General features: G+C 37.3%; 1 protein-coding gene across 2 annotated transcripts; it reads left to right on the forward strand.

Moving 5' to 3' along the window:
• Nucleotides 1-231: 231 nt before the first annotated feature.
• On the forward strand, nt 232-23,049 carry vps33a (VPS33A core subunit of CORVET and HOPS complexes). 2 transcript variants are annotated; one of them, XR_013796804.1, is made up of 14 exons: nt 232-387; nt 607-672; nt 1,670-1,797; nt 3,221-3,404; nt 4,510-4,626; nt 6,162-6,333; nt 6,425-6,618; nt 10,637-10,763; nt 15,115-15,182; nt 15,957-16,094; nt 19,509-19,646; nt 20,102-20,270; nt 21,535-22,064; nt 22,396-23,049. XR_013796804.1 is itself a non-coding variant. In XM_079606430.1 (13 exons), the coding sequence occupies exons 1-13, from the start codon at nt 286-288 to the stop codon at nt 21,726-21,728; spliced, it is 1,797 nt and encodes a 598-aa protein (XP_079462556.1). In that variant the 5' UTR covers nt 232-285; the 3' UTR covers nt 21,729-22,156. The 2 variants fall into 2 exon arrangements, 1 of the variants encoding a protein (XP_079462556.1); XM_079606430.1 differs by lacking the exon at nt 22,396-23,049 and having other exon boundaries at nt 21,535-22,156.
• Nucleotides 23,050-23,087: the final 38 nt, after the last annotated feature.

The following is a 23,087-nucleotide window of genomic DNA, read 5'->3' on the forward strand; positions in this document are numbered from 1 at the left end:
ATAAAAAAGAAATAAAACAAATGTCGAAAACTAGTGGACTTGGCAACAACCAGTGATGACGTGCGTGTAAAAGTCCACGTGATTAATCCAATAACATAATCAAGTTTTTAGAGAAAATAAACGAATCCTATAATAAAATATAGATATTTAAAAAAATAATTAAAGTGTATAAAATTATACCGGGAAATGGAGTAATAATATTCACATCTGCTGGCTTTTATTTTGAAAGACGAGTCACGTGACATCAGGAAGCCGTGCAAGTCATATGATTGCGATTTAACGAATATGGCGTCGCATTTGTTTTGTGGCAGAGTAAACCTAAATATTTTGAGAGAGGCTGCAAGAAAAGACCTGCGTGAATTTTTAGATAAATGTTCGGGAAGCAAGGTAAAGCCTTTTGCTTTAGTACACATGCAGAATAGTCATTATTCTGCTGTCACTCTATCATTTATTAAAATCTACTTCCCTTTTAAGAATGTGAACTGCACTTTGTGTTATTGTTGTGATTGTGAAGTATTTTTTACTGCAAATACTGTTCAGCGATACTGTCAATGGACGTATTCTTCATCCTTTAATTTATGTGTTGTTGTTGTTGTTTTTAATAAGGCCATTGTTTGGGACGAGTATCTTACTGGACCTTTCGGATTAATTGCTCAATATTCCCTTTTGAAGGTGAGAAACTGTACACAAATGTTGCCAAAAAATACGCATATATATAATATATATATATATATACTTCATACACGCATATGTATACAATGTCTCTTAATTCTCTTATGCTCGTCACGTCAAGCCTGCATTTATTTGATCAAAAATACTGATTATATTACAATGTAAAATAATGGTTTTAAACTTTAATATACTTTAAAATATAGTTTATTTTTGTGATACAAAGCTGAATTTTCAGCATCATTACTTGTGTCACATGATCCTTCTGAAATCATTCTAATATGGTGATTTGATACTATTATAATAGTATTTTTAATAGTTATTATTAATGTTGGAAACAGTTGTGCTCCTTAATATTTTTTTGGAACCTATGATTTTTTTTCAGGATTCGTAGATGAACAAAAAGCTAAAAAGAATAAAGCATTTATTCCAAATAGAAACATTTTCTAACAATATAAATCTTTACTATCACTTCATCGATTGTTAAAGAAAAAGAAAAATATCACTGACCCCAAACTTTTGAACGTCAGTGTATATTGTTTCAAAATATCTCTATTTTAAATAAATGCTGTTCTCTTTTTAACTCTTTATTCATCAAAGAATCCTGAAAAAGCATCACAGGTTATAAAAAAAAACCTTTGATAATAAGTCATCATATTAGAATGATTTCTGTAATGAGTAATGATGCTGAGAATTCAGCTTTGATCACAGAAATAAATTATATTAAAGTATATTAAAATAGAAAACCATTTAAAATTATATATATATATATATATATATATATATATATATTTTGGATAAAATAGGCTTGATGAGCATAAGAGACTTCTTTCAAAAACATTAAAAATACTAATGTTTCCAAGCTTTTGTGTGTGTGTACTGTGTATGTATATAATTTCATAAACATCAAAATGACATTTGCTCTTTACATTTTACTACCATTTACATGGTTTAAATATTATTTTATTGTCTTATTGTTTTAATTTAATTTATCAAAAAGGAACATGAGGTCGAGAAAATGTTCACTCTCAAAGGGGGTCGTATACCATCCGCCGCCGTCAAGAATATCGTCTTCTTTGTCCGACCGAGGCTGGAATTGATGGACATCATTGCAGAAAATGTTGCAAGGTAAGTCTCATTTCTGTAAAGAACAAAACAATGTATCAAATTTGCTGAGTTTTTTCTGGTAAGAGCTTTACACTGAACAAATCTGGCCTAGGACGATTTTGAATAAAAGCTCTAATAAAATCTAAACAAATACAAAAAGATTCCATCACACTCTTTAAAAAAAAAGGCTCTTTATTGACTTTAATAGACATGAAAATGCACATTTCGAACTTAAATGGTTGTAATTCAAGAATGCTTTGGAATATAGATGTAAGATTGGTCTTGTTTCAAAGAAGACATTTGGCAGATTTTTGTAGAAGTTAAATAAATTAAGAAAGTTAAACAAAAAAAAGTTATAGAAGTTTGAATTTATGAAAATGTACAATGTTAAAAAATGTATTATTCATATTTTATATAAAATATATATTTTCAAAACCTGGTGGACTCTAAAACTGCAAAAATATGAACAAGTTGTGTTTCAAATGTAAGGTTGATATCTCAAAAAATAAGCGTTCAGTGAGATTTAGTTTGGGCGCAGTACCACACTTCTCCACTAGTGGACATTACTGCACATATAAGGGCGCCTCCATTTCCATATGTTGTTTGAGTGATCTGATCCATTATTATTACAATTTTCATACAATTTATGAAGTAGACATCCTATTCAGAAGTAGTATTGGAAGTTTGGCAGATTTTGAAATGAGTTCAACCTCTAAGAAACACAGAAAGATCACGTATGTGCATTATATCTCGCTGCCACATCACTAATGCTGAATCTATTATTCTATTATTCTTTATATTTAAAACATTTTCAGACCTTTTTTTCTAAAAGAATTGAATAGATGCTATCTTTTGAACTCTTGGCATGAAAACAAACTGGGGTTTCTACCATTCTTTCATGATTTTTCATGTTCATCACTATTTCAAAATAAAGGTCTGAACACGCCTTAGGAGTATGAACATATTCTTGTTGCAAATTGATAAATTACGGCTCCTCTGTAATTTATTCTGAAAATCAGTCACCAAATATGTAAACTAGAGATTGTAAGCTTTCAAATAATATATATAGTTTGTCAAGATTAGTTTAGGTTTAGTATAGGATATTACTGTTTTAAATATGTAATGGATGTGGCCAATATAATTGAATCTTTCCATTCCACAAAAGGTCCTTTATTTTAGAAAAATAGGTTATTTAGATTATTAAAATGTTCTTCACACTAAGAAAAAAATGGTAATTTTAAGAACTGATCACTGAAAGCTTCCGCAAAAAAAACTTTTGCAACCATTTTTTTTTTTTTTTAAAGAGTGTATTATGAACTTTTCATATATAAAATGAGTTGATTTTCAATTTGAGACAACATGTGCTCCCACAATACCTTTCATAACAGATGTTTTTATTATTTCTAGTGTTTGCTGATGATACCTTGTAATATTTGCATTGCAGTGAGGATAAACTGCAGCCCCGAGATTTCCATATTCTGTTTGTGCCTCGCCGGAGCCTCCTGTGTGAGCAGCGGCTGAAGGAGAAAGGCGTTCTGCACTCTTTCACGAACATCGACGAGTACATCCTGGACCTCATACCGTATGACGGAGACCTTCTTTCCATGGAGTCTGAGAGTTCATTTAGGGTAAGGCAATGCTTTAATGTCACACATATTCTGGGTTTGTGTTCATATCCTGAAGGTTTTCTGATTCAGGGTTTGTCAGATTTTGGATATAAACATCCATGGATGCAAAATACCGTCTCTGATGGGCATATTTACGTTTATGCATTTATTCATGTTAACTAATATCTGACCCTGGATCACAAACCCAGTCTGGAGCCGCACGGGTATATCTGTGGCGATAGCAACTATACATTGTATGGGTCAAAATTATCGATTTTTCTTTTATGCCAAAAATCATTAGGATATTAAGTAAAGATCATGTTCCATGAAGATATTCAGTAAATTCCCTACCGTAAATATATAAAACATGTATTTTTGTGAGTGAATGCAGCACAATCGAGAACATAAATGCACAACTTTAAAGGAGATTTTCTCAATGTTTAGATTTTTATTTTTTATTCAGCGTTCAATTAATCTCGATTTCAAAAAATGGACCCATGTGACTGGTTTTGTGGTCCAGGGTCACATATGGACAATTGAATCGTCTTTTGTTTTTTTAATCAGAGTTGGACTTTCTGTTATTTTGATTTTTAGACGCCATATTACAAAAACATGATTTAGTAAAGCTAAGCTTCAAAAATGTCTCATTCTAAAATGTGTGACTTTACAATATTTAATTTTCATTTTATTTATTTGACAGGAACAATGCAAACAAATATAGTGTCAAAACAAAGCTTGTCACTGAAGTGCTGCATATAAAGTTTATAGCAAATGCTTATTTTCAACTCCTGACCCTGGTTGGGCTTTTATACACAGTAGAATTTACATACTTCACTATTTTAATAAAAAAAAATATATAAACATGATATATAAAAGCTGTTTTAACAGCAAAGGTTTGTCAAACTTTGTTCTGTTCTTGGTTCTGGGAAAGCAGCTGTTATTTGTCATAGTCTTTTTGAATAATCAGCAGAAATTACGCATCTAAAAATGTTCTTATCTCGGGAGATCCAATGTAAATCTATCCCAGATGTTCTGAACTCAGGGAAAAAAATATCCTGTTTTATATGCAATATGAAGTGGACATATCCATGAGCAATCTTTACGTAACTTGTTGTCTTTTGTGAAGGAGTGTTATTTAGAGAATGATCAGACAAGCCTGTATCACGCTGCCAAGGGCCTCATGACTTTGCAAGCACTTTACGGGACGATACCGCAGATCTTTGGCAAAGGAGAGTGTGCGAGGGTGAGTAGAAGAGCACTCGTGTCAACTTGGCTGCTCTTTTTGATGCCAAATGAATCTCACAAACGTCATTTCTAGCATCTTGTTCTTCCTCAGTGGTGCATATTTATGGAAGTTTGTTTCCACAGAATAAAAAAATAATGAATTTCTGACTTTATCTCACAATTCTGACTTTTTTTCTCAATTGCGAAACATAAACTCACAAATCAGACTTTTTTCTTGCAGTTGTGAGTTTATATCCCACAATTCTGACATTTTTTGGGATTGTGAGAACCTCACAATTCTGACATTTTTCTCAATTGCGACTTTATATCTCTCATCCTGATTTCATAACTCGCAAATGAGCATTTATATCTCACAATTAAAATAAAAAATCTGAATTGCGAGACATAAACTCACAATTTTTACCTTTTTCTTGCAGTTGTGAGTTCATATCCCACAATTCTGACATTTTTAGCAAGAAAAAAGTCAGAATTATGAGTTTCTTATAATTGCAAAAAATGTCAGAATTGACATTTTTTGACAATTGACAACTCGAAATTCTGACTTTTCTCAATTGCGAGAAATAAACTCACAATTTTTTCTTTTTTCTTTCAGTTGTGAGTTTATATCCCACAATTCTGACTTTTCTCAATTGCGAGATATAAACTCACAATGTTTTCATTATTCTGCCATTTTTTCAATTCGCAATTGTGACTTTATATCTCTCATCCTGACTTCATAACTCGCAATTGAGCATTTATATCTCACAATTTAAATAAAAAATCTGAATTGCGACAACTCATAATTCTGACTTTTTTCTTGCAGTTGTGAGTTCATATCCCACAATTCTGACATTTTTTCTCAATTACGAGACATAAACTCACAATTTTTACTTTTTTCTTGCAGTTGTGAGTTTAAAACTCATAATTCTGAATTTTTTTGCAATTGTGAGAAACTCGCAATTCTGACTTTTCTCAATTGCGAGACATAAACTCAAAATGTTTTCATTATTCTGCCATTTTCTCAATTTGCAATTGTGACTTTATATCTCTCATCCTGACTTCATAACTCGCAATTGAGCATTTATATCTCACAATTAAAATAAAAAATCTGAATTGCGAGACATAAACTCATAATTCTGACTTTTTCTTGCAGTTGTGAGTTCATATCCCACAATTCTGACTTTTTTTCTCAATTGCGAGACATAAACTCACAATGTTTTCATTATTCTGACATTTTCTCAATTCGCAATTGCGACTTTATATCTCTCCTCCTGACTTCATAACTCGCAATTGAGCATTTTTATCTCACAATTAAAATAAAAATCTGAATTGCGAGATGTAGATTCGTAATTCTGAGAAAAAATAAATAAATTGTGAGATTTAAAAGAAAAAGAAGTTGCAATTACCTTTGTTTTGTTTTTATTCTGTGGTGGAAACAAGCCTCCATACTAATTTGTAGTAGCTTGGCGAACACAATTTTGTTTTCCATTTCACTTTATTTTATTTATTTGTTTCAATTGTATGCATTATGGCGTTGTGCTGTGTGTCTCTCAGCATGTGGCCAACATGATGCTGCGGATGAAGAGAGAGTTTGCAGGTCATGCTCAAATCCTGCCCGTTTTCGACACACTTCTCCTGTTGGATCGTAACGTGGACTTGCTGACACCATTAGCCACTCAACTTACTTACGAGGGTCTTATTGATGAGATCTATGGCATCACCAATGGTAAATGAATTAAAAAAATGTGCAGACACGAAAGAAATACTTTAGAAGTGCATTATTTAAAGACTGTGTGAGCTCTCGTTTGCTTTGACAGGTTATGTGAAGCTTCCTCCGGAGAAGTTTGCACAGAAGAAACAAGGAGAAGGTGGGAAAGATCTTCCCACTGAGCCCAAAAAACTGCAGCTCAACTCAGCCGAGGAGCTTTATGCCGAAATACGTGACAAGAACTTCAATGCCGTCGGTGCGGCGCTCAGCAAGAAAGCCAAGATCATATCTGCCGCGTTCGAGGTTTGATGCTTCTGTGTAGAAAAAAAACTGATTTAAAATAAATACACTGTTGCTCAAAAGATTGTTTTAGAAAGAAGTCTATTTGATGAATATTGTGACCCTGGACCACAAAACCAGTCATTTTTTTTTGTTTGAGATTTATATTTACATTTACATTTAGTCATTTAGCAGACGCCTTTATCCAAAGCGACTTACAACTGAGGACTACAACAAGCGAGTCATCGTGAAGAAGCAAAAATAACGCAAGAAGTGCTCAAAATACAAAGTTCTGGAATTGCTCAGAGTAGCATAAGCCAAAACAAAGGAGGGTAAAGGAGAGGGTTTTTTTTTTTTTATTTTTTTTTTTTTTTTTTTTATATAATGTCAAGTGCTCACGGAAGAGATGAGTTTTCAGTTGTCTTTTGAATGTGGTCAGGGATTCTGCATTCCGGACGAGGGTAGGGAGATCATTCCACCAGCAAGGAACCGTGAATGAGAATGTTCTGGAGAGTGATTTTGTGGCTCTCTGTGATGGTACCACGAGTCGTCGCTCATTGACCGATCGCAGGCTTCTGGTAGGGATGTAGACTCGTAGGAGCGAGTGAAAGTAGGAGGGAGCTGAGCCTGTGGTCGATCTGTAAGCAAGCGTCAATGCCTTGAACTTGATGCGAGCAGCGAGTGGTAGCCAGTGCAGAGAGATGAACAGAGGAGTGACGTGGGCCCTTTTCGGCTCGTTGAAGACAAGACGGGCTGCAGCATTCTGGATCATTTGTAGAGGTTTAATTGCACATGATGGAAGACCAGCCAGAAGAGCATTGCAGTAATCAAGCCTAGAGATAACCAAGGCCTGGGCGAGAAGTTGTGTTGCATGCTCAGTTAGGAAGGGCCTGATCTTCCTGATGTTGTGCAGTGCAAACCTGCATGATCGAGCTGTCTTTGTGATGTGGTCTGTGAAGGTCAGATGCTCATCAAATGTTACTCCAAGGTTTCTGACCGACCTTGATGGGGTGATTAAAGTTGAATCTAGCTGGATAGTGAAGTCGTGCTGTAGGGACGGGTTGGCAGGGAGGACGAGAAGCTCAGTCTTTGCCAGGTTGAGCTGCAGGTGATGTTCCTTCATCCACGCCGAGATGTCCGCCAGACAGCTTGAGATACGTGTAGCTACTGTGGGATCATCAGGTGGAAATGAGAGGTAGAGCTGGGTGTCATCAGCATAGCAATGGTAAGAGAAGCCATGTGCCTGTATGATGGGTCCCAGTGATGTGGTGTAAATGGAGAAGAGGAGCGGTCCAAGAACTGAACCCTGAGGAACCCCTGTAGTCAGTTGATGTTCTTTGGATACCTTGCCACTCCATGCGACCCTGAAGGACCTACCTGTGAGATAGGACTCAAACCAGTGGAGAGGAGTTCCTGTGATGCCCAGTGATGAGAGGGTGGACAGGAGGATCTGATGATTCACAGTGTCGAAGGCAGCAGACAGATCCAGGAGAATGAGAACTGATGATTTGGAGGCAGCTTTTGCGATCCGTAGGGCTTCTGTGACTGACAGCAATGCAGTCTCGGTTGAATGCCCTTTCTTGAAGCCAGATTGGTTTACGTCTAGTTGGTTGGTCAGAGAGAGGAAGGATGTTACTTGGTTGAAGGCAACTCGTTCAAGTGTTTTCGCAATGAACGGTAGGAGAGAGACAGGTCTGTAATTCTCTAAGAGTGATGTGTTTAATGTGGGTTTCTTAAGCAGTGGAGTTACCCGAGCCTGCTTGAATGCTGTAGGAAAAGTGCCAGTGTGGAGGGATGAGTTAATGATGTGTGTGAGTGCTGGTAGAAGTGTGGGAGAAATGGCTTGTAGAAGGTGTGAGGGGATGGGATCTAGAGGACAGGTGGTGGGGTGACTGGAGAGGAGAAGTTTAGAGACCTCTTCCTCGGATAGTGGAGAGAAGGAGGAGAGAAGGTGTTTCGGATTGGGAGGGGTTGGACTGGGTTCCTGTGTGTGTGGAGTTGAGAATTGACTGCTGATGGTTGTTGTTTTGTTGGTGAAGAAGTTGGCAAAATCATCAGCAGTTAAAGAGGAGGTGGGTGGTGGTGGAGGTGGACAGAGGAGAGAGTTGAATGTCTTGAAAAGAGTTCGTGTGTTAGTGGTGCTGTTGATCTTGTTGTGAAAATAAGAAGATTTTGCAGCATGAACATCAGCAGAAAAGGAAGAGAGCAGAGATTGATACATACTAAGGTCAGTTTTGTCTTTTGATTTGCGCCATTTCCTCTCTGTTGCCCTGAGTTTAGTCCGGTGTTCACGAAGAACCTCAGATAACCTGGGGTTAGAGGGAGTAGTACGTGCTGGCCTGGAGGAGATAGGGCAGATATTGTCTAAAGAAGAAGTTAAAGTGTAGCATAAAGTATCTGTTGCGGTATTAACATCCAGAGATGAGAAGTGTGAGTGTGAGGGAAGAGAAGATGACACAGCAGTGGAGAGATGGGAGGGAGAGAGTGAGCGCAGGTTTCGTCTGAAAGTAGCTGGTAGGGGGGTTGGTGGAGCATGGGTAGTGAGTTGTAGATTGAATGTAATGAGGAAATGATCAGAAACATGGAGAGGTTTCACCACAATGTTGTCAGTGATGCAGTTATATATCACATGAAAGCTGAATAAATAAGCTTTCCATTGATGTGTGGTTTGTTATGATAGGACAATATTTGGTCGAGATACAACTATTGAAAATCTGGAATCTGAGGAGCAAAAAAATGTAAACATTGAGAAAATCTCCTTTAAAGTTGTGCATTTATGTTCATGATTGTGCTGCATTCACTCACAAAAATACATGTTTTATATATTTACGGTAGGGAACTTACTAAATATCTTCATGGAACATGATCTTTACTTAATATCCTAATGATTTTTGGCATAAAAGAAAAATCTATAATTTTGACCCATACAATGTATAGTTGGCTATTGCCACAGATATACCCGTGCGACTCCAGACTGGGTTTGTGATCCAGGGTCACATATATTATTAAAAATGTATAAGAATTGTTTTCTGTGTGAATATATGTTTAAATATGATTTATTCCTGTGATCAATTACTCCAGTCTTCAGTGTCACATGATCCTTCAGAAATCATTCTAATATACTGATTTGCTGCTCAGGAAACATTTATGATTGATTATTATTATCAGTGTTGAAAACAGTTGTGCTGCTTCATATTTTTGTGGAAACAGTGATACACTACCATTAATCATTTGGAGTAACTACAATCTTTAAAAAAAAAATAGAAATAAATACTTTAATTCAACAAGGAAGCATTAAAGGTACAATATGTAGGATTTTTGCAGTAAAATATCCAAAAACCACTAGGCCAATGTTATATATTTGTTTAGTTGATTACTTACAATATCCCAAATGTTTCCAAATATTTGTAAATCGTGAGAAAATTGCGATTTTAACCGAGGAAACGGGGCGTGTGAGCAGGGGTGAGGGAGTCGCCAGTCAATGGCGACAATTTAAATTGATTCAAGTGACAGTAAAAACATTTATAATGTGCAATTTCTATTTCAAATACATGCTGTTCTTTTGATCTTTCTATTTATCAAAGAAGCCTGAATTTTTTTTTTTTTTACAGTTTTCACAAAAACTCTAAGCAGCAAAAACTGTTTTCAACATTGATAATAATAAGAACAATTATTAATAATTGAGCACCAATGATAATTGAGCATTAAATCATCATATTAGAGTGATTTCTAGAGGATCATGTGACACTGAAGACTGGAGTAATGATGCTGAAAATTCAGATTTGTTTACATTTTACATTTTTAAATATATTTACATAGAAATTATTATTTTAAACCGTAATAATATTTCACAATATTAACGTTTTTTTTAACTACCCTGGAAATCCAGAGTTCTCGCGAGAGCACAAGTTGAATTCATTAATCTTTCAGATTTAGGTCTGGATTTCCAGGCTAGTTTTTTTACTGTATTTTTGAGCAAATAAATGCAGCCTTGAAGAAAACTGTCGTCATTAATAAGCTGGTAATCTTGTTTCTCTGATAGGAACGACACAATGCAAAAACTGTGGGGGAGATTAAACAGTTTGTTTCCCAGTTGCCTCACATGCAGGCGGCTCGCAGCTCACTGGCCAATCACACCTCCATCGCCGAGCTCGTCAAGGACATAACGAGTGAGTCTGAGACCAATCATTCATACGCTCAAAAAAAAAAAAAAGCAATATTTTGAGGTGTGTGGACCGCTGCCAATTAGCATAGACAACAACTGCAACTCGTCCCTCGGTGAGAACCGTACGCATTTTAGCAAGAAAGCGGGCTGGTTAGATTTAACAAATCTAATTTCTGATGAATACTTTTCATCGTTAGTCTACAAAGGTGCAAATATTAATTTTAATGCAGGTGCAGTTCAGCTAACAATGCCGGTGCAGGAAAAAAACTGTAAAAACTCACAAATTAGAATAATTTAAACATTATGCCAAACCATTTTATCCATCCATCCATCCATCTTCTTCCGCTTATCCGGGGCCGGGTCGCGGGGGCAGCAGTCTAAGCAGAGATGCCCAGACTTCCCTTTCCCTAGCCACTTCCTCTAGCTCTTCCGGGGGGACACCGAGGCGTTCCCAGGCCAGCCGAGAGACATAGTCTCTCCAGCGTGTCCTAGGTCTTCCCCGGGGTCTCCTCCCGGTGGGACGTGCCCGGAACACCTTCCCGGGAAGGCGTCCAGGAGGCATCCGGAACAGATGCCCAAGCCACCTCAGCTGACCCCTCTCGATGTGGAGGAGCAGCGGCTCTACTCTGAGCTCCTCCCGAGTGACCGAGCTCCTCACCCTATCTCTAAGGGATCGCCCAGCCACCCTGCGGAGAAAGCTCATTTCGGCCGCCTGTATCCGGGATCTTGTCCTTTCGGTCATGACCCAAAGCTCATGACCATAGGTGAGAGTAGGAACGTAGATTGACCGGTAAATCGAGAGCTTCGCCTTGCGGCTCAGCTCTTTCTTCACCACGACAGACCGGTACATCGACCGCATTACTGCGGAAGCTGCACCGATCCGTCTGTCAATCTCCCGTTCCATCCTTCCCTCACTCGTGAACAAGACCCCAAGATACTTGAACTCCTCCACTTGAGGCAGGAACTCTCCACCAACCTGAAGTGAGCAAGCCACCCTTTTCCGACTGAGGACCATGGCCTCGGATTTGGAGGTGCTGATTCTCATCCCAGCCGCTTCACACTCGGCTGCAAACCGTCCCAGTGCATGCTGAAGGTCCTGGTCTGTAGGGGCCAACACGACAACATCATCCGCAAAGAGCAGAGACGAAATCGTGTGGTCCCCGAACCTGACACCCTCCGGCCCCTGGCTGCGCCTAGAAATTCTGTCCATAAATATTATGAACAGAACCGGCGACAAAGGGCAGCCCTGCCGAAGTCCAACATGCACCGGGAAGAAGTCTGACTTACTGCCGGCAATGCGAACCAAGCTCCTGCTCCGGTCGTATAGGGACCGGACAGCCCTTAGCAAAGGACCCCGGACCCCATACTCCCGGAGCACCCTCCACAGGCCGCCTCGAGGGACACAGTCGAATGCCTTCTCCAAATCCACAAAACACATGTGGATTGGTTGGGCAAACTCCCATGAACCCTCCAGCACCCTGTAGAGGGTATAGAGCTGGTCCAGTGTTCCACGGCCGGGACGAAAACCGCACTGTTCCTCCTGAATCCGAGGTTCTACTATCGGCCGTATTCTCCTCTCCAGTACCCTAGCATAGACTTTCCCGGGGAGGCTGAGAACCATTTTAACATTTAATAATTTGCAGGATATCAATTATTATTATTAATAAGTTGTAACAATTCCTGATATCAACAATGATATTATTACTGAATATACAGATCAGTTTTTAAATGTTTTGTGGAAAAAAATTATAATAAAAACGTATTGATATGACTAACTGCGTTTTCAATAGTAAAATTGTACAGTTCCCTCTGATTAGCTTACAAAAGCAATTACAGATGTAATCAATTCATTGCAAATGTAATTAATTCATAATAATGATAATTATTAACTTTTTTTAGTAAGAAATCAATAATTTTTGATGGCAATAACTACATTGTTACTAGTGCAAATGTCCTTTCCTGATATCAATAATTGAACGGGTTGTGTCGACTTGTGTAGTATGCGTACAGTCGTCTGGCGGAAGCTAGTTATTTTAGATTATAAAGTTATAAATATGGATATTTTTATTACACAAACGCATGACTTCGCTTCAGAAGGCCTTTATTAACCCCCTGGAGCCGTGTGGAGTATTTTTATCATGGATGGATGCACTTTTTTGGGCTTCAAATTTTCTACAGCCTTTCACTCCCATTATAAAGCTTTGAAGAGCCAGGACATTTTTTTAAAGGGGTGGTTGATTATGATTTTACATTTGTAACTGTAGTTAGTGTGTAATGTTGCTGTTTGAGGATAAACAACATCTGCAAAGTTACAACGCTAAAAGTTAAAAGCTAAGGAAGATATTTGCTTTTAAAGAAAAGGACTACAACAAACGGCTGGTAGGAACTACACGACATTCCTCCCGGGTTAGTGACATCACCAACCCTAGAATTTACATAAACCCCGCCCTCTGAACACGATTTATAGATTATCATGACAGAATATGCTAATCAATGACTAGAAGATAACTACACATAAGCTACATAAATTCATCAACTAACCATTCAGAAATGTCCTGTTCTTCTACATGTTGTCACTTCTTCTTGAGTCTCTCCATCATTAGCCAAGTTTCCATCCACTTGTCAATCGAATTTTCTGAAGTTCGGTAAAAAAACTCATGCGAATAAAGCTGGTGAAAGTGTGTTTCCATCCGACGGCTTTAAAGCGAATAAAAACCTGTGCGTAATGACGTCACATGCTGTTTTGCGATCAAATTGGTATATCGAATTGATTTGAGGCATTTTAAGGTGTTTCCAGTCATTTTCGCACTGAATCGCACAACATTCAAGCCAACATTTGCAAACAAAGTTTTGCTAGACAAAATGCAATTCATTATTTATTCGGTAAATAACGTTTCCATCAGCGATTATCTTATAAGCCGAATATCGATCAAGATAAAATCCGATGAGACCGAACGTATTTCCTTTGAGTCGATATTCCTGAAATTCAATCGAATTTTACTGTTTCCATAAGGCACTTTTTATTCGATATCACTTAATTCGGATAAAAACATGCGGATGGAAACATAGCTATTGTCTGACTCCGGTTTGAACATAAGGCTAACTGTTTAGAAATTTTCAGTGCGTGTGTGTGAGGTAAAAGGGCGCAAGCTCCAAACTCGCCCTTAAAGGGTTAGTTCACCCAAAAATGAAAATAATGTCATTAATGACTCACCCTCATGTCGTTCTAAGCCCGTAAGACCTCCGTTCATCTTCGGAACACAGTTTAAGATATTTTAGATTTAGTCCGAGAGCTTTCTGTCCGTCCATTGAAGCTGTATATACAGTATACTGTCCATGTCCAGAAAGGTAATATAAACATCATCAAAGTAGTCCATGTGACATCAGTGGGTTAGTTAGAAGTTTTTGAAGCATCGAAAATACTTTTTGGTCCAAAAATAACACAAAATAAGACTTTATTCAGCATTGTATTCTCTCCCGGGTCTGTTGTCAATCCTTCACAGTTACGCTGATGGCGTAAGACGCTGATGACGTGTTATCTGGTGCGCCCGAGCTTCATTTATAGACTGAGGGAAACGCACGCTGTAAAAGTGTCTCATCCGCGACATGCACATTTACGCACCATTAAAAAAATGATATCCACGCAAACAATGTAGAATAGCTTGAATATAGCGTGCGTCTCCCTCAGACTGTAAACGAAGCTCGGGCGCACCAGATAACACGTCATCAGCGTCTTCCGTCAGCAGCGTCACTGCGGAGTCCTGAACGCAGATTCACAACAGACCCGGGAGAGAATACAATGCTGAATAAAGTCTTATTTTGTGTTATTTTTGGACCAAAAAGTATTTTCGATGCTTCAAAAACTTCTAACTAACCCACTGATGTCACATGGACTACTTTGATGATTTTTTTATTACCTTTATGGACATGGACAGTATACTGTATATACAGTTTCAATGGAGGGACAGAAAGCTCTCGGACTAAATCTAAAATATCTTAAACTGTGTCCCAAAGATGAACGGAGGTCTTACGGGCTTAGAACGAGGGTGAGTCATTAATGACATTATTTTCATTTTTGGGTGAACTAACCCTTTAAGAAGTGATAACTTTAACATGCTATATAAAAATATCTGTGGGGTATTTTGAGCTAAAATTTCACATACAGACTCTGGAGACATCAGAGATTTATTTTACATCTTGTGAAAAGTGCATTACACCACCCCTTTAATATAACTCCAATTGTATTCATCTGAAAGAAGAATGACGTGTACACCTAGGATGACTTGAGTAAATCATGAGCTAATTTAAATTTTTGGGTGAACTATCCCTTTAATGAATTCTTTTGTGTGTTTCAGTCTCAGAAGCCTTCTTTGAGAGTCTGACCGTTGAACAAGAGTTTATGACTGGAGTAGACACAGACAAGGTGCCTTGTTTTCTTTATGATTCCAATATAAAGGCAATGTCATTTAAAGTTGGCATAAAATGCAAGTTGCAATATTTTTTTTTTCCCCCTATTGTCAAGTCACCTTTATTTATACAGCGCTTTATACAATACAGATTGTTTCAAAGCAGCTTTACATTGATAACAGGAACATCATGATTCAGTGATGCAAACAGAATTCAATTCAAAGCAGCTCTAAAAAAAACAATAGTAAACGGTCGATATTCAGTTAAAAAGCGAGTGATGCGGCTTCTTGAACAATAACAGATGTGGGCGGGGCTTGATTTTGTCTGTGGGGATTTGATTGGATGGTGGTGGTTTATATTGGTGGATCTCGTGTGAGTGACAGGTTGCCCCGCCCACATCTCAGAGACGAGATGATGTTGCTGCAAGAAGGATGGGAAGTTATTCTGATTCAAGATTACCAGGAACATAAATTTAAAACAGTGATGATACGCATCACTACATTTATAATAAATTCTTCAATATTCCATAAAGAATTGTCAATTTTTATTTCATGGTGACTTGCATGAGGGAGCATCATGTACTTTTTTTATATAAATGAAAGCATTATTAGTATAAATATGATACACATCTTTGCACTCATTATTGTTCGAACAGAAAAGAATGAAGCTGAACATACAAGTCTAAATATTTATAACTTCGAAATATGATAAAATAATTAATTTTTTTAATTGTGCTTTTAAATTTTTGTTTTTGTTTGACTGATATGATCATGTGTGATTTGACTCTCAGGTCAGCACGTATATAGAAGACTGCATTGCACAAAAAGACCCGCTGATTAAGATCCTGCGACTGGTGTGCATGCAGTCCGTCTGCAACAACGGCCTCAAACAGAAAGTCCTCGACTACTATAAGAAGGAGATCCTTCAGGTACCACTCACTTCTATTTGCTTTTAGATACATTTTGTGAATGCATAACGGTCAACTTGGATCACATGTGGCCAGTGTTGGGGAAGTTACTTTTAAAAAGGAGTGTTTGCTCGTTACTTCTTAAAAAAGTAATCCGTTACTTTACGTAGTTACCCCCTTTGAAAAGTAACTTTTTACGTTACTCGTTACTTTTACGTTACATTTATGTTGCTTGAGTTTGGGCAGAACCCAATATCTGTTCCTAAATGTGTAGGCCTACATAAAGTTCTACTATGAACTCTACTTATTGAAAAACTAGAAGAAAAAAAGAGAGATTTTTAAAATGGAAAAATAAATATTTTTATTTGAAAACCTGTATAAAGTGAACACCAAAGAACAATATTAACTATTGAGCGGAAAATGTTCATGAAAAATGTCAGAAAGAACCGGCAAAAGTAATGATTATGAATATGTCAAATATAGCAAGGAGACATTTCAATTGTTCATTAATAAACAAGTGTTTTCTGTCGGTGTCGGCTGCAAAGATGAAGTTGACGATGCTGACGCTAAACGCGCCAGAGAGAAATGCACATTTCATACGGATTACATAAGCAGAGAGTCTGTTTTCTTTCGTTTTTAATAGTTTTGTTCAAAAGTAAACATTTCAAGCTTGCTATATATCTCTCAGGTATTTGAGGCACAGCTTATACGCTGCATGAGTTTGGGTTCTTTTATGAGGCGAGCTCCAGTTCAGCGCCGAAACGGAGCTCATGAGAAGTCCTGATTATATTGCCTGCTATATTTACTTCTTATTTATTAAATCCAGGTAATTAGTTGATGAAACATTGATTAAAATTAAGATACAATTCACCTTTGGCTAAGCCCCGCCCCCCTTAGTTACTGTTGCTACCTCCGACAACTTCATCTGGGCTCTGGTTTGGTATCAACATGGCTTATGCTGTGACGGCTCTTCCTGGTGACATTTTATCAAACTTTTATAAAGCAGCAAATAAAGTGTCCGATAGAAGTAGGCAGAAGGGGCTGCAGTGTGCGTTCGAAGACTATATTCAAGACATACCGGAGAAACGCAAGCAACAACAAGGTCCAAATAGAGGCAAAAGCATAACGGTCAAAGTTAAAAAATTAACCACAGCATATCCTAATGGAGACGGAGGCTGGGACTAACAATATCAAGAGCAACACTGTTCATGCAAAGCTGGGTAGGTCTCTATTCACTTCTATAATCGTTATTATTTACAAAGCAAACGGACTACGCGATTATAAAGTTGTATTTATTAGCAGCGTGTGCTAGCGTATCAACAATTAGGGTAGAGAACCGAAATCATAAAACTGTCTAACTAGTATAACTTCACAGTAAGGTTAAAAGCTAAATGTATCTTAGAGCACAAAAGTGTGTTGTTGATCTTGAGGGGTTTCGCTGACTGAGAGGACGTCCACACAGTTTAATCCAAAGACGACACTTGTCAGTATTTAACTTCGGTTTTGGAAAGGGGAAAAAACGGACACCCCCCTCCAACCTCTCTGGGAAACGCGTATCTGTGTTACAAATGCCCCAGGCACAACGCTTAACCATATTTTTTATAAAACTACGACGGTAATAGCCTGCCGAGACCAAAAATATGAGCCTCCTGCGTTGAAGTCAATGGAGCGCTGTGAAAAAGTGTCGGACCCTCTGTGGAGCTCGTTCTTGGCTGCGCTGTGATTGGTCAATCTACATTCTAGGGCGTGGCTTAGCCAAAGGCGAATTAATACAAAACGAAATTCACTTTAAAGAAAGGCTTTCTACAAAAACAAACTTAATGAAGTGGTCAAAATCATGTCTGCCCACTCCATTTGTCTCCCGATTGTGCATCTTATGATCTTACTCATGCTTTTCACTTTTCATATAAATTATAATCAACATAGATGAAATAAAAAAATATAAATTATTTTATTTAAACATAAATATGAAACTAAATCGTTTTCTTTAATAACTAGGCTACAACACGTAGGCCTATTAGCCTACAGTACAGAGAAATGTAATGTCGGAGCGGGATTTGAGTGAACGCCGTCTTACCGGTGAGCATGTGGGGGAGAGGTATGATTTTCGAACAATCATCGAATATTATTTTTGCTTGATATGCCAATCCTTAATATTTGGTGTTTTAAATGCCAACCCGTTTTCATCCGGTGGGTATATTATTTTTGGTTTGCGCAGTGCATTGACTGCTCTGCTTCCAGCCTCTGTCACGTAGACCGTGTGGAGCTTGTGACTATTGCAATCGCGCAGCTGAGAAGACAGTGTCGCTGTCAAATCTGTTCATGGGAAAAGTAACGTCGTGGCGAATTGTAGAAGTAAATACGCTTCGTTACCAAATTTTCAGTAGTAGCGCGTTACACTACTTTTTACCCGAAAAAGTAGTTACGTTACTGTAACGCGTTACACACAACACTGCATGTGGCTTGATAACCAATAAGATTAAAGGCCTTAAGACAATTTAAAGCTGCAGTCCGTAACTTTTTGGGGTTAAAAATTATCCAAAATACATTTTTGAGCAAGTACATAACCAGCCAGTGTTCAAAACTAGCTCGATTCAAAACGGTAAGCTTGTAATAATGTTTTTAGTTTCAGTGGTACTGGTGGATTTCCGCGGGAAATTCAAGCATGTCTTTGCATCATTACGTCACAAAGCACAAGCATGTCACATAAAGAAGAGTCTCGGCTAGTCACATCTGTACACATAAAGAAGACTCTTGGCTAGTAGGCTATGAGTGTGAGGATGTTGGTGTTGGAGATTTATAGCCTTTTCTCACAGCACTTGATATAATTAAACTTATCAGTTTGATGGCGGATCCAGAAAGGTTCAAACGACAATCACCAACTGGAGATTCACCCGCTGTAAAATGCAAAAGACTTCAGACTTCGGAGTGGCTACAGAAAAAAAGAGACTGCAAGCGGCCCATGCGAAAACAAGGATAAATATCGGAAGGGCATTAAATGTAGTCACGCAATGCTGATGTTGTGAACATTACAATTTGAGAACAAAGTATAATTTCCACGGTTTGACGTGATATGAAGCGATCGTTAGATTTAATCAGCGCGATTTACTGCAATGCTTTTTTCCACTTAGTTGGTCAGAACAGTGGATGTTACTTGTTCAGAACATTTCCCGGTTAAAATTATTATGTTGGTCATACTTTCAAAAAGCATAATCTGTGATTGCGAAAGCACACCGGCGCAGCGACTGACAGCCGCATGTTCTCCTCAAAACATTGAGATTCATCCGCACTGTGCCGAAGCACAACCCACGTAAAGTTGATAATCCCGCGAATTACTGCAATTGCAGATTTCAAACAGAGATGGCGACAAAGAGGAAAAACTACAGACTGCAGCTTTAATGTTTATAATAACATGTTTGTGCTTTGTTGGTTTAGACGTATGGATACGAGCACATTCTGACCCTCAAGAACATGGAAAAGGTTGGGTTACTCAAACCTCAAAGCACCATGAGAAACAACTACCCCACAATCAGGAAAACACTCAAACTGTGGATGGAGGACGCCAATGAACAGGTTTGTCCGGCTACTCATTTTCAGTATGGTTCAGTGTTTTTATATACCGGTAACTGAAAATAGGCCTGAAATAGGCCAGACCCAAACTGAGTACTGAACCTAACCATAACCTTACCTCAAAAGTTGAGCTAATGTTGCTATTTTCAGGCGCAAACAAACCGATGTAATTTAAACACAATAACTTAGTGGCTCTAAAAAGCATTTGGAAACCATACTTACCCCCGGTTTCACAGACAAGGCTTAAAGCTACAATATGTAAGATTTTTGTAATAAAATATCCAAGAATCACTTGCATATGTGATATATTTCCTGCAGCTGAGTACTTACAATATCCCAAAATTTCCCAAAGAACTTTCCTAGTTGACTGTTCCAAGGCCGTCTGTGTTGCTCATGCTTTAGGTGTGTTTAATGGTGTGTGTGTTGCTCATGTTTAATGTGAGTTGACTGTCCCTCAGAACCCGAACGACATCTCGTACGTGTACAGCGGCTACGCCCCGCTCAGTGTGCGCCTGACTCAGGTTCTGGCCCGGCCCGGCTGGAGGAGCATCGAGGAGGTGCTGAAGATCCTGCCCGGACCACACTTTGAGGAACGACAGCAGGTTCCCACGGGCCTTCACAAGAAGCGTAAGTGATGAGCGTCACATTATTAAAGGTGCAGTCTGTCTATGATGAGAATCAGAATGACTAGTGGTCAAAATAGGTACTGCGGTCCAATTCAAATTACCAGAGATCGTGGTTTCTCCCGCTCCTCCTCAAACCCGACGCTCACACGAGTTGCCAGTTTCAAGCTACAATATGTAAAAAAAATAGGCGCTAGTGATCGCTAACCTCTTACAATAGGTTCTATGCACGATCGCTTCCGCGTTTTGTCTCAGCCCGCACAGTTACATGCGGTCCTGGGTCGGAAGATGTTTTTGCATTAGGTGGAGATAATGGAAAATTACACTTGCTGTGAACTTCCAGCGGTTAACGTGAATGATGTTAACAATATTGTGAGGCAGTTAGCTGTCATATAAAGATGCATATATAAGTATGTCTAATTTTATCCATGTACATACAGTACACTCATATAAAGCAATATATACTTATATAATTGCAAAATGTAATTACCACCCAGCTAAAATCTGCTAAATGCGATTAATTAAAAAATTAAAAGCAGTAAGATATTATAAATAGTGCTGGGCAGCGATTAATCGCATTCAAAATAAAAGTTTGTGTTTACATAATAAATGTGTGTACTGTGTATAATGATTTTGTATATATACAGGTGAAAAGTTCATTTATTTCAGTAATTCAACTTAAAAGGTGAAACTAATATATTATATAGACTCATTACATGCAAAGTGAGATATTTCAAGCCTTTATTTGTTATAATTTTGATGATTATAGCTTACAGATTATGAAAACCTTTTCACAATATATAAAAATTATAACAAATAAAGGCTTGAAATATCTCACTTTGCATGTAATGAGTCTATATAATATATTAGTTTCACCTTTTAAGTTGAATTACTGAAATAAATGAACTTTTGCACCATAAATACACACATATTCATATATTTAAGAAATATTTGCATGTGTATATACTGTGTGTATATATATATATATGTTTATACATAATTTATATTATATATAAATAACAAATTTTTCTTAAATATATAAATGCATGTGTTTGTATTTATACAGCACACACACATATATTATGTAAAAACAAACTTTTTTTATTTTGGATGCGATTAATCGTTATACATTAACATTTCTCTGTAAAGCCACTTTGAAACAATGTGTATTGTGAAAGAACATTTGGGGAAATAAACACGTCAAGTCTCTATGCATATGGTTGTAATATTTCTGTAGGTTATTGTTGATCGTCTTCTTTCATTTGTAGGTCAGCCAGGAGAGAACAGAACCACGCTGGTCTTCTTCCTCGGCGGCGTGACTTACGCTGAGATCGCCGCTCTGCGCTTCTTGTCCAACATGGAAGATAGTGGGACTGAGTACATCATTGCAACCACCAAACTGATCAACGGAACCAGCTGGATAAAGTCTCTCATGGACCATCCTGAGGAAAACTCACCGTAAAGAAGCCGAACGTCCCCTCGTCTCTCACACACGAGCCCAAACGCTAATGTTTATGTAGTGCGAGTTATGTAAAACTGTTTTCCGGATCATTTTTAATGATTACGAGGATGGTTTAAACGCCTGTTGCCCATTACGATACTAATATATGTACTTTTTTGAACATATTCAACTGCATTTGATCCAAGAAGCGAGATTTGTGTCAACAGATAAAGTGTGTATAAACATACTAATGTGGTTTATAACCTCATTTGTCAGACATCATGTTTTCCCAGAATCCACCTTACATTTTTTTGCATCTATTTGCAACTTTTTTTGAAATGCATTCAAAGTCATTCAGTCACATATATATATATATATTTATATTAGGGCTGTCAAAAGATTAATCGGGATTAATCGCATCCAAAATAAAAGTTTGTGTTTGTATAATATATGTGTGTGTACTGTGTATAATTATTTATATATATAAAAACACACACAATCATGTACATATTTAAGAAAAATTAGTTATATAAAATATTTATATATAATATAAATTATATAAATGCAAATATTTCTTAAATATATACATGAATGTGTGTGTATTTATACATAATAATTATACACAGTACACACACATATATTATACAAACACAAACTTTTATTTTGGATGCGATTCATCTTTTGACAGGCCTAATATATATATATATATAAACGATTGGCTTTAGCACTTGTTTATTGAAATAACTAAATTAAATGAAGTAAACTAACCTGCTTATAATCGTCTCTGCATATTATTAATACAGGCATATAGCAAGTATTTTAACATCAAACAATCGTGCACGTCACCTTATAAATTAGGGAGTCACCGATACAAACATTTTGGCCGATACTTCTTTATATTTGAAAGCCGATAACCAATATATTGGACAAAAAAATCTACAATTTATATAATTTGACATATATATATCATTTGAGAGCCTGATTACAAAAACAAAAGTCTCACCTGTAAAAACCATGACTCAAGCACACAATTATAATGATGTTCTCATTATATTTTTATGTCGCTTATACGACAGATTTGTACTTTCCTTGAATTGTATTTTCCTTTTTTTAAGTGATTTCAATCATTTTTCAAGCCATCATGGTGAACCGCGTCTCAGCTGAAGGAAATAATACATTATTTATTGGCTTTAATATATCGGCCAAATTTTCTCATCGGGCCGATAATGATAAGGTGGCTATTTTGTTCTCATGACCTCAGCATGACAGGGCAGAAGAAGTTTCTAATGATGTGTAAATGTATGAAATCATTTTAAAATAAATGTAACCGTTTTATAAATACAGCATGTGAGTTTTCTGAATGAAGAAGGGCAGATGGAA

Source organism: Phoxinus phoxinus, assembly GCF_949152265.1.
Source record: "Phoxinus phoxinus genome assembly, chromosome: 3".
Taxonomy (NCBI): Eukaryota; Metazoa; Chordata; class Actinopteri; order Cypriniformes; family Leuciscidae; genus Phoxinus; species Phoxinus phoxinus.